The sequence below is a fragment of the Tripterygium wilfordii genome, chromosome 6 (genome assembly GCF_013401445.1).
Source record: "Tripterygium wilfordii isolate XIE 37 chromosome 6, ASM1340144v1, whole genome shotgun sequence".
In the NCBI taxonomy this organism is placed as follows: Eukaryota; Viridiplantae; Streptophyta; class Magnoliopsida; order Celastrales; family Celastraceae; genus Tripterygium; species Tripterygium wilfordii.
Genome location: NC_052237.1, coordinates 8,280,224 through 8,299,100, shown reverse-complemented (window position 1 = coordinate 8,299,100; position 18,877 = coordinate 8,280,224). Strand labels below are relative to the sequence as shown.

The 18,877-nt window shown below is 37.0% G+C and overlaps 1 protein-coding gene and 1 pseudogene across 1 annotated transcript; both read right to left on the bottom strand.

The window, feature by feature from the left end:
- Nucleotides 1–515: 515 nt before the first annotated feature.
- LOC120000675 lies at nucleotides 516–7,201 on the bottom strand (annotated as a pseudogene).
- Nucleotides 7,202–15,532: 8,331 nt separating this feature from the next.
- On the bottom strand, nucleotides 15,533–16,361 carry LOC120000674. Its single transcript, XM_038848800.1, has 2 exons — nucleotides 16,117–16,361; nucleotides 15,533–15,983 (listed from the first exon to the last, which is right to left on the bottom strand). The coding sequence occupies exons 1-2, from the start codon at nucleotides 16,359–16,361 to the stop codon at nucleotides 15,533–15,535; spliced, it is 696 nt and encodes a 231-aa protein (XP_038704728.1).
- Nucleotides 16,362–18,877: the final 2,516 nt, after the last annotated feature.

Sequence of the window (18,877 nt, the reverse complement as noted above, 5' to 3'; positions counted from 1 at the left end):
GCACTGTATATCTGTTATATTTCTTGTTGTTTCCCATTGCCAGGAAAAAAAAAACACAAGATTTTATGAAGGCAAAGCATATTTTCATATAGTAAAGTAGTGGGTTTAGACCCTAAAGTAGTAACTTGTGATACAACAAAAATGTTTGAGATCCCAGTAAAAAGCATCTCAGTAATCCCAATAGTGGATCTTGTCCCTTGATTGGTGTAAATATAGGGGCCCACAAAACCTTGTGATTGAATCAGAGAGTGATACATCCATTACTGGGATGACTAATATATTTTTTGCTGAGATCCATATCACTTCTGATGATACAATATTATGCAAACTTGAATGTCATGGTATGGGTTGTCATAAGGCGTACCTAGCTTGTTACCATTGGGGGCCTTAGGAAAAAATGTATCAGGCCCTCAACATTTCATTTTAAGGCCCCTACCTCCAACAATTGCTCAACGACCCAGCCAATCTTGCATCTCAAATCACCTCTATAAGACTTAAATACAGCATTGATTTATTATTAATTTATAGCCCAACCCACATTTACAAAGTTACAAACGGTCAATCAAGGCTAACAGTTGCTGAATTCAAGGCCAACAATTTCTAAGCCACCTTTGCCTGCTTAACAACGATATCTTTTTGACCTATCAACAATTATTGTTCGTTTGGCAAATAAGGTACAAACGGGTGGTTATTTTAAAAAAGGACCAAAAAAAAAAAAAAGAGTATGCTAATCAGGTCCACCCACATGAGGAAGAGGAACAAATCTCCATCTCTATTGTTCTCAGGCAATTGTGAAAGAAAAATCTAATCGGAAATAATACAAAAAATGGGCACAAAGAATACTCTTCTATTATTGCCAGACAAATGGAGCAATACTGTGAATTGGCTTTCTTCTCTCTTCTATGTCTCAGTTTTCTCTCCATGATTAAAGGCCAAATCAAATATCTGGCTGTAGTCATCTACGAAGTGTACATCCAGGCCTTCTTTCACATTAGGCGAAAGCTCGTCAAAATCTCTCCGATTTGCAGAAGGGAATATGATGGTCTTCACATCGCTCCTTCTTGCGGCTATAGTTTTCTCCTTAAGCTGATTATGTCAAAAGAACGGAAATGAGCTTGAGAATCATATGAGATCACTACTCACAGAAAGGGCAAAATGGTGAAACAGATACTTCATTTTTTTGTAAAAATCTTACCCCACCAATGGGAAGAATTTTCCCTGTTAGTGTTACTTCCCCAGTCATTGCTAGATCCTTTCTGACAGGCTTCTTTGTGGCAAGAGACAGCAAGGACGTGATCATGGTGCAACCCGCACTAGGCCCATCCTTTGGGGTGGCTCCGGCAGGAACATGGAGATGAACTTTGGAATTGGCAAAGAAGGGGTTATCCGGTGCTTTCTCAAGCAATATTGCTCTGCAAACCGTGTGCGCAATCTGGGCACTCTCTTTCATAACATCTCCAAGTTGACCGGTGAGATGGAGGGCTCCTTTTCCCTCTCCTTGCTCAACCAGAGTGGTCTCTATGTACAAGGTGGAACCACCCATAGCAGTCCAAGCAAGACCCATAACTACTCCAGCTGGAGTCTGATCATAAAAGCACTCTGCATGGAAGACAGGTTTGCCAACAAAATCAGATAGGTTGGACGTGTCAACCAAAACCTTATCAAATACCTTGGCTGCTTCGTTTTCCTGGATTTTCTCAGTTTTTGTTGAATCCTGTAAAAGTTTGGAACAGTTTCGCTAGCTTAGAGGGCATTGGTGTTTTTGGGGTCAAGCAATGCATAATTAAAATCACCATCTAGCTATAATGGATACCATTGAATTACTAACTTTTGTTCTATTTTCAATTTGTAAAAATTGTTTAGAGCTTAAAAATAGAATAAAACCTTGTCGACTTCGCGGCATGGAAGCAATTATTGGTAGGGTAACAAGTTTGACTTGTCATACGTGTTTGGCAGAGCTTATTTTGGAGCTTATAAGCTTCAAAAAACACCTCAAATAAGTTAGTTTAGAAGCTCTAATAAGTTACAAAAAAATAAGCTTCAAATTGAGACTTATTTTGAGCTTATATTTGTTTGTTTTTTTCTTTATTTCTTCTTTTCTTTTATTAAGATAATATTGTATATAAAATATTATAAATTTTTTAAATATTAATATTATTCTTATTTATAAAAAAAATATCTTATAACTTATAAAGACTAAATTTTAAAAAATTACCAAAAAATCATAAATCATAAAATAACAAACTACAATAATGATTTATAGGGTTCTCATTTTTTTGTGTGGTTTTTTAAACTAAATTTAAATAGACTTTTTCACAGCGTATAAGATAGCATCAGCTATAAGCTACACTAAACACCTAACAACTTATTTTACAGCTTATAAGTTAGCTTATTTTTCATAGCTTATAAACTAGTTTATTTTGACAGCAAATAAACTACACCAAATAGAAGCATCATCGTTGACACATATTTCTTCAATTATTAATAGTGACTAGTGAGTAACATACCTTTGAATCTGTAGGTTGGTCCGGTTGAAGAGTAGTCTGCACTATCTCAGCTTTGGCGGAGATTTCAGAAGCAAGTTTGTCTCTACTACCTTCTCCTAGTTCAGCTCCAACATTAGTCTCGCTGCCAACAGTTTCTTTACTTGGCTCATGTATGGATTCTGCCTTTTCTTCAACGGGTTTCACATCCTGAACTGCAGTAGCAGATTCATTTAATTCCCCTTGTCGCACAAGTTGCAAAGCAATCTGTCAGGTTGCAAAAGAATCATCTAGTGTAAGGCAAACAAGTACCTTATTTTCATCACTAAATAGGTTTTACATTTTAGAAATATAATATCATGAATTACATACAGTTACCACCTATGTAATGTGTACAGGAGGTTTCGCATAAAGGAAACACAAACCTACAATGCCTCATTTATTCGCTATTATTCTGTTTCCAGTCATAAACGACAAAAGGATAATTCGACCAACCTTTCGGTAGACCTTTTCTATGTGCTTTTGAAGATTCCGGACCCCTGCTTCTCTGCAGTAATTGTCTATCAGGGCAAGCAAAGCAGAATCAGTCACCTCAACCTGGAAAGAAATACAGAGAAGAATAGACTATGTCAGAATTTGCAATAACAATAGAAATAATATGAACGGTCGCAACTTCCAGCAACAGCTGCTTGAAGAAGTTGGTTTAATCTTTCAAATCAAATATCCGCATGATATTCACGAGTTTTATGGTGCTTATCTTAAATTTAAAAATAAATGTTAGTTTAAAAGACAGTTCTCTGTATGCATACTTTTTTTTTCCTTTTTACTCAATAAATGAGCAGTGTCCTTTTCCTTTTCAAGTTTTATATAATAGGTTAAGTTTGCTGCCGTCCTTCAAATTTCAAATCTCTGAACCTATTATAGGAAACTAAACTCTCAAATGAAGAAAATGTTACTGGAAGACAGATGCTATCCTCCAAATTTGAAAAACTTGGGTGCTCATCAATGTGACCTTGTTGGGTAGTGCACTACCACGTGAAAGAAAGGTATTTCTAAGCGAGAGGGAGGTGTTTGAGAGAGAGAGAGAGAGAGATACCTACTCAGGCTTAATGCCACATGTTTCATGTGTAGTCTTCTCTAAATAATCTCTCGCAATATGCATCTTCTCATCAGTAATGTACCCAGCAATAGCAATAACCTCCATTCTGTCCAAGAGGGGATTAGGTATCATATCGACAACATTTGCAGTGCACACAAACAACACCTGCAATGTAACATTCACAAGATTATATTGAGAATAATTTACAGAAGTGCAAAGACAGATACAAAAAGAAAACACTAATGCACTATTTTTTACAAACTCTATGTGGTATGACCACAAATAAACTCAAACTACATTAAGTCTTCTCTCACAGTTCTGCGAAATTGCTGTAACTAATCATTTCTGGCTCAATAAAAGATCAATTATTTTAAGCCAGTTGATCAGGTGGATTAGTTCAAGCAATCAAATGTCCCTTTTTTTACAGTTTGCATATTCTGTTAAAAACTTAAAAGCCACTTGATAAAAAGTCTTTCTTCCCACAAAACATAACTGTCATTACAATTTATCAGAAGAAATCCGCTATCATATAACAAAGTGGCAGAGACAACCTCATATCTAGTCAAAATCTTGAAAGCGACTAACCTTTGATAGGCCAATTGGAACGCCAAGATAGTGGTCCAGGAAATTAGCATTTTGCTCTGGATCAAGCAACTCCAACAAAGCACTCGCTGGATCACCAGCATGTCCCCTCCCCAACTGTCATAGAAGGAAGCAGGGTTGAAGAATTAAAATCCTTCATTCCAAACCAATGCCAATCAGTTCATCATCATTATCCTCAGTCAAACGCTTAATCCCAAATAATTTAGGGTCAGCTACATGAATTAATGAACACATAAAAATTTAAAAGCCGGAATCCACTTCGTATATGACATATTCATTAATCTCTATAACATTTTTAAAATGTGGTCAATAGCGTACGTCATCCATGTCTCCATAAAAAACAACACCAAGCCGTACAATACCTTGTCAATCTCATCAATTAGAACCAGAGGATTAGTAGTCCCCACATTTTTCAGGCACTGCGCCATCTTTCCAGGCATTGCACCAATATAGGTTCGACGATGACCCTGCAAAGAGCTTCGTTGTTAGTGATGAAAGGTCTACAATGACTACCTCGATAGTTAGCCACAAAAAAGGGATATTCGACTACCTTGATTTCTGCAACATCATCTAACCCTCCTACGGAAAACTGAAAGAACTTACGGTTCAAGGCACGTGCAATTGAACGACCAATGCTCGTTTTGCCCACTCCCGGCGGGCCAGAAAGACGGATGATTTTTCCTGCAATGAATTTATCATACAATAGGAATCATACATGCTGAACTATTAACTATTTAACTATCACAAATGTACATAAATGATAGCAACAAATATTAAAACAACCCTGTCTTCTTTATTGTACCGAATAAGGATGAGACTTTACCTTGCGATATTCCTCTGAGCTTTCCAACGGCTATAAACTCCAATATTCTTCCCTTCACATCAGATAATCCATAGTGATCCTCATCAAGAATCTTTTGCGCCTGAAGGACACCAAAATTCTCATCACTGGATTTTACAGGACAAAAACGGAAGACATTTCAACAGAGATATAAGTTTTTTGTCTCATGATTTTAAAATCCAGAACTAAAAGTCTAAAGAAGCACATCATCTCATATAAATGTTGAATCATTGCAGGGTTGGAGGGTGGGGGGAGGGAATGAACTAAAATTGCATCAGCTGTGAGAATTTTGGAAGTTAAGGGTATCACCTTCACGTGTTATATCCATCAAAATATAATGCTACTACCAAATAAGCATTTTCTTACGATATTTTCCATTATTTGCTTTTATGTTTGGGGGTTCTATCAATTATGCAAACCCGTTTGTGGACGAAGCTCGAAATAGTCACGTGATGTCCAAATGGAAAGCACCTGTTAAATACTATTAGAATAAGAATATACATCAATGATGTATGGCTCCAGTGATGGCTGTGCCTCATGCCACCCTAAGTTTTCTAGAAACTCCTGAAATTGAACACATGACCTCTAGGTTCGGTACCCATTCACCATTACTATAACCTCCAATATATGACAACAAAACCTAAAGATATTTTTATAATTAAAGTACCAAGAAACAACCTGCTATACCTTCACAAAGATGGGCATGTCGAAACCTGGAAAAAGTGGTCTATGTGGCAATGGTAATGCTAAAACCTGCAAAAAAAGAAGATACAGAAGGTCAAATGAAATTAGCTTAAATAAACATCACGCAGCTATGATAGTTACTTGCAAGAAACTGATCCGCAATTAAAAGCAACCCAGCCATCCATAATGGCTCAACATTGTGTTCCAAGATAAACAAATTTACTGACTTGGTTACCAAAAGACACAGACAAGATGAAATCACATTGTTGAGCGCATTCTTTCACCCTAATTTATATAATTTGACAGAAAATGTTAAAAAAATGGAACTAGCTTTTAAGTTCTTTTCACAATCAACTAGCACTAAAACACGAAATGAAACAACCATAATGACTTCACAACCAATCCGATCATTTTCTTCACAAAGGTCACAAATTTACTAACTTGAAGCACCAAAGAACATTCAAAATGAATTTGAATCGTTAATTTCTTTCATTTACCCTGTTTTATTAACAGAAATGTTGACCTGAAACTAAGTTTTGAACTCTGACCAAGTTTAAGTTTTCAATTAGTTTGTCATTATTGATTATACACTAAAGCTAATTGACAACTTAACCTTCACAAAAGTCAACCATAATGACTCAACCCTAGATCTCAACTAGATTATCCCATTCATAGTTAACAAATTTACCCAGCTGAGGCAGCAAAGCACAAATTCAAGATGAAATCACAATGCCAAGTTCGTTTGCGATTACCCACTGGAATAAAATTGGACCAAAAATTTCGACATGAAAGCAAGTTCTACTTTTCCATTTTATAGCTCTCTACAAAGTACAAACAATTAATTAACTAAAATTAACTCCTTTTCTCTCTGCCTCTCTCTGTCTCTGTTTAAGTAAAATAACAGAGAACTTATAGAACCGATATTTTAATTCTTTGCAAAATTCGTATTACATATCAAACTGAAACTATCTTGCAAGTCTCCATTTTAATTCTTTCATCCTCCAGCATTTTCCAGTAGCCAAACGTATTCAAAATCTTAAAACAAACCGTCAGATAATCCTCGGGCCTCGGATTAGTTGGAACAATAGCATATGAGCTCCTTCCACCGGAACCTTCGCCCTCAGTTTCAGGCGCCTTCACCTCCACCTCCACCACCGGCTCGCCGCTGCCACCATCACTGGAATCCGAACAGAATAACGCTCTCCGATCCAAATTAGAACTTCTCCTAGAAAACCCAGTAATTGAACTCAGAACCTTGAGCCACGGACTCGCTCCAACCGACGAGTCACTCGCGACTCGGAGGGCCGTCGCCGGTTGCCCAAGGCAATGAGCCCGGGATTGTAGGGCACAGGAAGAGGAGAGAAGCGTTAGCATTGAAGAAGAATTAGCGTGTTTATAGGGACAAAACTGATAATTGAAAGATTGCTTGAAGGCTAATTTGGGATGCCTGAAAGGAGTGCCATTGAAGTAGAGAGTTTGAGAGGGAGGAGCAGACTTAAAGCCCTTCATAAACCCTCGTACAAAGGTGATATTGGGGTTTTTTATTTTGAGTGGGTGTGTTTTGTCCTTTGCTCTAGGGCTGTTACTGGTATGGTAAATTATCCATTGGTATACCGTTACCGACGAATTGGTTACCGAAAATAGCAGAAGATTGGTATACCGTTACCAATTGTTCGGAACGGTAAATTTACCGATGATTTCGGTAACGGTAACGGTAAGCAAAGTTCAAAACTGGTAAATTTCCCGATTACCGACATATATATTAAATATATATTAATATTATTTTTAGTTTTAGTTTTATTTAATTATGACCATTAGATTGATCTAATTTAATCTAGACCATTGATTATTTTTAGGGTTATCATTTATATATCACTCGTAACAATTTCATTAACTTTAAAGCAGTGTTTGTTACATAACAAAATGCTTTGTTGGTATTGATTACATGTTTTTCTTCTCCCTTTCCATTATGTTCTTTTATCTTTATTTATCTTATTTCTTCTAGCTTTCCTACTGAGGAGTTTAAAACACTTCGGATACTAAAAATATTAGAAATTAATGAAATGAAAGATTTTCCGTTATAGATTGTTGGAATAATGTTATGTGAATTCTCCTTTCTTTTTTTCTCCGATTGATAGGTCTTTTCTCTTATTTACATGTAGCACAATGATCCTTCTCACTAATCTATAATTTTTATTATTGGTATTGTATGCAAGATGAAAATGTTATAGTCTCATACAATGACTATATACAATGACTATTAAGCACAATGCTACTTGATGCATTTTTTTCTTATCTTTTTTAAATAGGTTTTAAGAATTGGTAAATTTACCAATTACCGACTTACCATTACCGATCGATCGGTATATCGACCATCGGTATACCGACTCTTTCGGTAACGGTAACGGTAACATTTTTTGAGTTACCGAAAGAATTGGTATGGTAACGGTTTTCCGTGTTTGGTAACGGTAACCGTACCAATAACAGCCCTACTTTGCTCTTGCATGTATTTGCAACTATGTCCAAAACAGAAGAAATAAAAAAATATGTAATTTTTACCTCCATATTCTTTTTACTGTATTGTTTTTTTAAAATATTTAGTCTTTGATAAATGTACAAATTTTGGTTTAACTTCGGAAAACAAATTTGATGGAGAACCGTACCTACTCTCCATATTTTTTTTTTTTTTAAATTGTCTCACTAGTGAATGTGTACCTTAGATCAGTCTTGGCATTTGTTTTTATAGAGTTCATGATGTAATCATTGGGATTGTCATACCTACAAGATTTTTCAATTGTTGAGACTGTTGGGATCATTGTTGTTGTGTCTGTTGGAAACTTTTACGTGTTTGAATTCCTACGAATTCTCTGTCATTTTCTTTTTTTAGAGATGAAGTTTAATTCACTAAACTTCCCCTAGCTTATGAGATCTTCTCTCTGCGAGGTCTTCTCTCGTACAATCTGTCATGCTCACTAGACATAACGATTTTTTTCATCACAAGTCACAACAACTAACAACAATACGGACAATATTGTAATATTCATATGGTTTCTATTTCAGAATTCATAAGTTCCAGAATGATACGAATATGAATTATCTTCTCTTCTCCTCTCTTCTACAACATTGTGTCTTTTTCTTTTTATTCAAGAAAACATAAAATATAGAGGCCAATGGAAAAGACATGTATATAAGCTTGCTCAAGTCCCTACCACACATAAGAGACATTTTCCCTAGTTAAGTGAGTTGGGCCTTGGCCCACTTGCTAGCTAGGGAGAAACAAAGTCTTGCGGGCCCGATGTATCCACGGGAATCGGACAACCCAAAGCGGACATATCTATGATGTGAGTGGAGGCTTGGGATTTTTAATATGGTATCTGAGCAATTCGGTCCAAACATGACCTCTACTCAACTTGTTAGGTCTGGTATAATCCAGCCCAAAAGTGCGAGGGAGTGTTGTCCCACATCGGTAAGATGTGGGACTAATTTCTTATTTATAAGGACAAACACACTCCCTAACCACTAACAATTCCTTTTCCTAGACTTGAGTGAGTTGGGCCTAGCCACTTGCTTGGGCCTAAGAAGAAACAAAGCCGTGCAGACCTGATGTATCCACGAAAACCGGACAACTCAAAGCGGACAATATTATTGGAATGTATGGGGGTTTGGATTTACAACATCGTATCGAAGCATGTCTCGGTCCCATTAAAAATGGGTCTAACCTTTATCTGTCCACTTGTTAAGTCTGGCATACCACCGACCCACAAATGTGGGGGAGTGTAAGAATACCACATCAGTTGGATGATGTCCAACCATGTGGTATGTAAGCTTGCCCAAGTCCCCACCACACATAAGAGACATTTTCCCTAGCTAAGTGAGTTGGGCATTAATCCACTTGCTAGCTAGGGAGAAACAAAGTCGTGTGGGCCCGATGTATCCACGAGAACCGGATAACCCAAAGCGGACAATATCTATGATGTGAGTGGGGGCTTGGAATTTTTAACATGGTATCGGAGCAATTCAGTTCAGTTGGACATGACCTCTACTCCACTTGTTGGTTCTGGCATAACCTAGCCCACAAGTGTTGGGAAGTGTTGTCCCACATCGGTAAGATGTGGGACTAATGCCTTATTTATAAGGACAAGCCCACTCCCTAACCACTAATAAGACATTTTCCTAGGCTTGAGTGAGTTGGGCCTAGCCCACTTGCTTGGGCCTAAAGAGAAACAAAGTCGTGCAGACCCGATGTATCCACGAGAACCAGACAACCCAAAGCAGAAAATATTGTTGGTGTGTATGGGGGTGTGGATTTACAACATGGTATCAGAGCATGTCTCGACCCAGTTAAAAACGGGTCTGACCTCTACCTGTCCACTTGTTGGGTCAGGCATAATCCAGCCCACAAGTGCGGGTAAGTGTAAGAATACCACATTGATCGGGTGATGTCCAACCATGTGATATATAAGCTTGCCCAAGTTCCTACCACACATAAGAGGCCTTTTCCCTAGCTAAGTGAGTTGGGCCGTGACCCACTTGCTAGCTAGGGAGAAACAAAGTCGTGCAGGTCCGATGTATTCACAAGAACCGGACAACTCAAAGCGGACAATATCTATGATATAAGTGGGGGCTTGGGATTTTCAACAACATGCACATATGTTTCTTCTGGAGGTAAAGGTATCCTAATCGGCCCACTGAACTAGGCCGAAATTATAGTGGACATGGGCCAAACTTTAGGTATTCAATTTAGTGTTTTTTTTGGGTATTCAATTTTGATCATCTCCACGTTGTAGTAATATTGATCATGTGCTCTATGATATTTCTCTAATTTTATTCTGTTATTTCTCGAAAAAAAACTAAACTATTCAAAGGATGATAATACAGCATTGTGCACGGACTCTTGAATAAAAAAAAGACTAAAGTGAGGACGTGGGGTTGATATTTAATTTTGGGGAGCAAGTTATGGTTGAGTTCCTTCGATGAAATGCCTTCATACATGGACTTGGATAGCTTATGTAATACTTTTTACATGTTGATAAGAAAGTTTATGTTGGATTTTGATTGGAGTTCCATTTTTTTATACAATGTCAAATATTTTTGGGAACTATGGATTTTAGTGGGGCTGTTATTGGTACGGTTACTGTTACCAAACCCTGAATCCCATTACCATACCGATCCCCTTCGATAACTAAAAAATGATACCGTTACCGTTATCGAAAGTGTCGGTATACCGACCATCGATATACCGATCAATCGGTAACGGTTAACCGATAATTGGTAAATTTACTGAGAATAGACTTATTTTTGTACAAAAAGTAACAGTAACAATGATGTTGACCATTCACATGTAATATAAATATTAATGAATAAACAATATTATTTGGATATTCAAAATGGCTCGTTTAAGAGCAGCATCCAAAAGTCACTAACTTTGACTGAACTGACTTGGTAAATTCAACCTAACCAAGTAACCATAGTCAAGAAAAGAAGCCAAATGTGTGTTACACCCAAATCACAACAGATCTAGGGCTGAGAAGAACAACCTAGAAGACGATGATCCCCTAGAAGAAATAAATCCAAATTCCCCCACAAGAAATAAACCCAAATCCATCTCATATATGATACATGTTAACAAGCTTATACTACCACATGAATCATATCATCTCCCAGAAGAAAACCCAAATCCAACTCAAAAAATCAGAGAAAAAACCTCAGAATGGATGGTGCTTGGCTGCAGATGCCTGATGGTACCATGAGTAGGGCCTTGAGAGGGTCGTGAGATGGCCACAATTTTAGGCGGGATTCCTATTTGGGATGACAGAGAGGATGAGAGGCCCGTGAGCAGTAGCCACAACACTGGGCGTTTGACCCACTGAGGAGACTACAAAAGGATGAAACTTGAGACTTTGGGAGTGAGAGAGTAGGATATCAACTGAGGAGGAGAGCATGAGAGTGATCAGTGTGACCAAATAAACCCTAAAAATGTATGGTCTGATCTATTTTCCAAGAGATCCAAGGGTCCTAATTAAATAAAATTAAAACTAAAAATAATATTAATATATATTTAATATATATGTCGGTAATCGGGAAATTTATCGATTTTGAACTTTGCCTACCGTTACCGATACCGAATTCAACGGTAAATTTATCATACCGAAGTATTGGTAACGGTATATCGATATTTTATCATTTTCGGTAATCAATGTATCGGTAATGGTATACCAATGGATAATTTACCGCTACCGTAACAGCCCTAGATTTTAGTGGAACTCCAATTGTTATCATAAGTAAAAAAAAAGGTTAATTAGCAATTGGTCTCTCAAATCAAACTTTTATTATAATACACTCTAATTTTTTTCAACGCACAAGGTTTATAAGTGGATAAGATTTATTCACAAATTATTTAAAATATAATTTTTATTACAAATACTACCCTCAACTCGTAAATGCCATTGGTGCTGTTAAAGTTTGTTTTCTCTTATCGAGAGCTTCTCACACTAGAACTATCGATCATTGTAATCTTGCCACGCATGCGATTGCTTGGCTGGAGCTTAGGTGACATCTCGACAACGATGTGATCGTCTCATTATCTCCTATCCAATGGTGTATGGAAGGGGTCAATCGCTGGTGCTATTGATTGTGGCTACTGTTTCCTTGTGTTGGTATGAATGAGATATTTTTCGCATATCTATTGACATCTCCACCCACTTCCTTTCCCACCCACACCAGCTTCTCTTTTTGTGTGTTTTAGTTGAATATGTGTTACATTTGGTTTACACTTTTGATCTTTTTGTATTTTGCTAATTACCATAAGGTCACGCATATGGATGTGGTACAAGAGAATGTGTTGGAACACTTGGTTGTTCTTTTCTTGAAGATGTTCAGAAACATTGGAATGTTTTATGTTTCTTTATTTATGGAAAGCCTCAGAGTGTGGAAACAATAGCCACATATGAATGTTTTAATATAGTGCAGATAAATTGAATTTATATGCAGTGCAGATAAATTCATATGCGGTGCAGATAAATTCAATTTATATACAGTGCAGACAAATTCGTATGTGGTGTCGATAAATTAAATTAATTTATATGCAGTGCAAATAAATTCATATACGATGCAAATAAATAAAATTTATATATAGTGCATATATTACATATAGTGTGGATAAATTCATATGCAGTGTAGACAAATTCATTGAAGTGTAGATAAATTACATGCGGTGTAGATAAATAGTTTATAAACATCATATTATAGCTTCCTCATTTCACCAATTTCATTCCCTAATAAAAACTAATCATTTTAAGGGAATTTGTCCATTGAGTAAATTTATTAGAATAAAAAAATAATTCTGATAAATTTATCTGCATTAGAGCAATTGCAACAATATACTTTTGTTGGCCCATGGATCATAGATTTTAGCAATTTATTGGCTCATAGACAAACTTTACTCTCCAACAATACACTTATATTGGCTTAAATTTGATAGGCCAAGCATGGGGGAAGGGTGTTTGGATTGCCCCCATGCTGGCTTGCTTTTACTGAAACCTGGCCCACACCAACGACTTCTCCTCCAGAGTAAAGTTAAAACGCGAAAGTGAAATAGCGTTCGACGCCACCGCTATCCATGTACGACTAATCTGGCATCACCGATCGAACGACTGTCGTCCACCGTTTCGGTCACTCAATACACGGACTCGCCTAATAAGGTTTTTATATATTTTCTGGATCTTCAACCACAACACACAGCGTTTCCATTCTGTGGATTTTGTTGTCTTACTTCTTTCATCAGGTTTCTTCCTTGTCTTTTTGTCTCTACGTGTTGTACATATGTTTGAATCTAGTCATCAGGCTTCATTCATTAGGCTTGATTCGTGCGATTTTGATTCACGATCTATGATTTGATTTATTGAATTTCGAATTCATTGATGTTTGATCGTGAATCTAGATAGGATGATATTGGATCATCGTTCTAGCAATGTCAATTGTGTATTTGTGTGTGATTGTATGCAACCTTTGCGACTTATCTTTGTATGTGGTGAAAATGCTAGATCTGTTGATAATTTGGCTTCGAATATTGTGGGTATGTGATCTTCTTAGCATTTTTAGATATAACTGAATAAGGAAGAAGTGAAGATACATCTGTATCATTTTAGTTCAAATCAAAGAGATCATGCTTAAATCCATAACCATCTTTTGTTCATCTCATAAGAAGATTCTGTGAATTTCGAGTTCCTTTGTAAACAAATTGTTTTCTTTTATTAAATTTTGAAATCATTTAATTTATCTAGTATTTTTTTACTATTTATATATTTGTCTATTATCAGGTTATATTATAAAAGCAAAGTGGTGAAGATCTGTTACATTGGAGCTAGATAAGTGGAGCTTTTTATTTTTGTGACTGTAATCAACTCTACCATTTTCGTTGCCTTGCCAAGTAAGCTCATCACCCTTTTATGTTCATTTTCTGTAACTCTCCATCAAATTAGGTTTCATTTTATTTCATTTTTGTCTCACCCCAGATCTTCAGGTATTCTTATCTTAATTTAAGATGAACAACAATAACGATTCCAACTCTCAAACTCCTCCAAATGGTACAATCGGGCATAGACCCAAGGGTTTTTGGTAGCAATCCAGTAATGGTACAAACCTTGCTACCCAATCAACAACATTATCTAAATCCCCCGATTGTGGCACTATCCTCACCAACACCTACCCCAATTAGTACTCAATGTCAGCCCACCACATTCCCTTCTCAAGTCCAATCCACACCTTCAGTGCAAACCGTATCAGGGCCATCGAAATGCATAAAAAAGTAGGACTCAGAATGATGAAAGAACTCCACGACCTCCTAACTGGAAGATGAAGGAGGATATTGATTTGTGCAAATCTCGGGTCAAGATTAGTACTAATCCAACTGTTGGGACAAGTCAAGACAAGGTTTCATTCTGGTTGAGAGTTTGGGAGAATTTTGTGAGCAGAAGAGATTGGGATAGGTCCAGAAATGAGCAGGCTTGTGAAAGTGGATATTGTGCAGATCTTTCATTTTTTTTTCTATTTTTTCATAATTGTGTATCGTAAGAACTTCGACAAGTGGATACGATCGAGCCTGTGAGTCCTTCGCGTGTTGTTGGTGGGCATGGAAAGTGAGCTGCTACATTAGATGTTGCACGAAGGAGGTACATAGTTTGCAAACATGATGTTACAAATCTGCTAGGATCTTGTTAAATATTACGCACAAGCTTTATTAAAAAAATTTTCTTGTAGGTTCAACGATGAAGATTGGTTGGATGAATCAAGTGGCTAATTCGGTAATGCTAGCTGATCAAGTGGATGGGTACTTCACTGTTGAAGTTGGGTTTTTGTACGTGATGTTTGCTAATATTGTTGTTAGGTGGACTTCATAATTGTTATGTTTGGGATTTCTTATCAATGTTGTATTTCTGTTTATTTTATTTAAAATATTACAGTTTCATTTGGATTGATTTAGAGGTAATGCATGGGACATGAGACATGTTTAAGATTGCAGTGTACCACTATGTTCTTACATTGGATTCATTTTTCCTCCATGCCACATACATGAAAAAGCTATCCAGTTGACTACAATGAACTTTCTCTATTTAAACACCTTTGGAGTGATGACAGTTTAAACACATTTGCACCTAATTTCTAATAGTGGTGAGGTATATTACAAGAAACTGCGATTCAAAGTGGACAACCTTAAAGAAAGTTATATCATAATCCTCTTATGTAGGATTCACCAATTGATGGGTGGTCATTCTACGTCAATGCTACCATACATTTGTCATATGTGAGCCATTAAATCTTTTCTCAACTCTGCATTACTTTGTTTGTCGCATATTTGTTCCATGCACATATGAATGTAGTGTGAGAGAACAGTAGGGGATGTGATCCGATCGATTGGAGACACTTCATCATCGGGGGAGGTACCCATGGATCAATGTCAATGTGCCTCTCGTCCTCAATGATCATATTATGAAGAATAATGCATGTCATCATAATTCTTCTGAGATCTACTGTGTCGTAGAAAGTAACTGGTCCTCGGGTGAAGCCCCACCTTGCCTGTAAGACACCAAAAGCACGTTCGACATCCGTACAAACACTTTCTTGTGCTCTCGCGAAGACTTTATCCTGTGCAGTATGTGGGTGCGAAATAGATTGCATCAGTGTCGCATATTGTGGGTATTTTCCATCAATTAGATAGTACGATGTATGATGAACATGGCTGTTGACTATGAATTGCATGTTGGGCGTATGACCTCTAATGAATTGATTAAAAATATGTGAATGACACAGAATAGTTAGATCGTTATGTGATCCAGCCATACCAAAAAAAGCATGCCAAATCCATAAGTCATAAGATGTCACAGCTTCTAAAATCAACGTAGGTGTACCCACGTTTCCTGTGAATTGCCCTTGTCATCCCACCGTGCCATTCCCAGTGCATGCAATCGAAGGAGCCCAGCATTCCCAGAAAACCACGTTGTGCATTTTCGTTCATAAGTTGTTGAGTGTCATACATATTTGGTGATCTTAGATACTGCTCCGTGTAAAGTTGTATAACGTTCTTGCAAAATTTTAACAATGTTTCTTTTTCAGTGGAGTCTCGAATCTTTATGAATTCATCCACTTTATCCATTGGACCACCTTATGCCAATAACCGAAGGGTAGCTATCATTTTTTGTATGGCTGAAAAACCAAGCCGTCCCATGCAATCAGGTCAATGTTGAAAATATGTATCATTTTTGGCTAGATCAGCTTCGATTATGAGAAATAACTCACGGCACATACGAAATCTCCGCCTAAAGAAATGTGGTGGATAAGTTCAATCAGGTGCAAAGTAATCATGCACAAGATCTTCGTGAGATGTTTCTCAGTTTCTGTGGATTGCGATGCGTGACCTTGGTTGAATTGATGTAGCAGTCACAAGTACGAGAAGCATCTCGCTAATATGTTGATGATTTTGAAGCGCATATGCATGCAAGACTGTCAATCCTTCATCAATTTCATCGGCATCCTGACTCCTGCGTCTTCGCTGGGCTAGCCTCCATCATCTCTTAGAGGAGTTGTCCGCCATTTCTTGGGTAAATGAAGGGAAGTTAATAGGATATTTTTGTGTGTAAAACAAATTGGGCAGATGATGAACATAAGTGTATATGTGTATACATATATATATATATAAGGGTGTATGCATGTACTTGAATCCCATGAAGCGTCCACCTTTCCTTGTAGATTTGCATAGGTTTGGATGTTGTTTGTCTTGCATAAATAATTAAACAATTCAACTGTGCACATGTGTTTCATTTCTTATATTTATATAGCATGTATAGATATAAACTGTAAAACTGTGCACATGTGAACAAAGTCGATCAGAAGAACTATGATAGCAACCTACAGGAACAGGAGGGGCAGCATGAATTCAACAAGTATTTTGGCAGTGATTCGACTTTGTCCAACACCTTCTTGCGACAGAGAGAGGAAGAACATGAAAAAAAATCAAGTAAGTAGTATTACCTTTGGCAGTGATCCGACTTTGTCCAACATTTTCTTGTGACAGAAAGAGCAATCACATGCAAAAAAATCAAGTAAATAGTATTACTTTTGTTCAAGACTGCCTCAGTATTTTATTGTTGGTTTGTGTTGTTTTCAATAGATTTTGACAGTATATTTATACTTTTCCCTCCAAGAAATGGCATAAGTGAAGCCATTAGACTTTAAACCATTGTAGAGAAAACTTATTCATGCCTTGCCACATCACATATGCATATGTCCCAATGTGTTTTGTTGTCTCAAGCAATGGTAAACCATTGCAATTGCTCTTATCTATTGTGATTTTGTTATGGTTAGAATATATTGAAATTCGTCTGCACTAAATTTACATTGTAGATATATTATATATGCTGCAGATAAATTATATGCACTGTAGATAAATAATTTTTATGCATAGGGTACCCAATGGTAAACCGATTTGGGAAGGTTCCGATTTTGGTAGTTGTAATGGGGTTTTAAACGGTTATAGAGCGATTAAACGAACACGGTTTTGGTATTTCCAAAATGGAAGGATGCTCGATTTGTTGTCATCCCTATACAAGAGAGGATGTCATTGCGGGATCGTCTTCGTGTTGCTCTAATCTGACCTGGGGTTCGAATACCCAGCACGCTCATTAAAGCACCCGTGGACGCACCCGTGGACAATGATGTTATCATTCGTCCACCACATGTAGTGAGTTTTCCATTTCCCAACATAAAGTTTACATTGGGAAACTTTAGGTTGGGAAGGAAGTTTACCGCTAATCCCAATCCAGTGATGGTGGATAATCCCATGACTCTGGAGATTAGGCTCATATACCGCTACACATCCTCTATAAACCAGACGCTTGATGATTTATTTAAATATTTCACTACAATTAGACCTCAAAGATGCTAGTGCTGATTTTAAACTCTTTCAAGGAAGAGACAAAAAAAAGAGAGGCAGTATGGCGAAGGACAATCATGATTCTAAGATTGGTAGGGGTTTTATGTAGGGAGGCACGTAGGATTGCAACTGGGGTTTAAAAAGCCCTAGTTGACAAGTAAGGGGATGGGCTTGGCAAGAAAGTCTTGCAAGTGTTTGCTGAGAAGGATCAAGCATGTCTATGCTGCTCCGGTTACATAACATTATTTTGTAATAATACATTTCTTGTATTAAAAATGAAATTGTCACACTTATGACTAATTGCAGTAACACTGACATTTTCCAATAGCATCAACAGTTTCATAGTCAAAATGAGATGTAACAACATAAATTGTTGTAAAATTAATATCAATGCGAGTAACAAAATGATGAGCAAGGATGACCAACATAGAAAATCTCCTTAGACGTGACCATATGAGTTTACGTTGTATAACGTTCAGTTTGAGTAATAACTTGTACTCATATGTGATGCGTAAAGTTCTTTCAATCCTAGACGAAATGTGAGCAAGCCTTACATTTCATGAGTTTTGAACCTTGAACCACATATCTGTGAGGGTCTAATATATATGTTCTAGGACAAGATTGATGAGAAATTAAGTGCATCACATATCTATCCGGTCATATGCTTAAATTCTGCCAAAACTACATTTAACCTAAGCTTTGTGTATATGTGTTTCTTTGTGAACAAGGTGAACCAAATG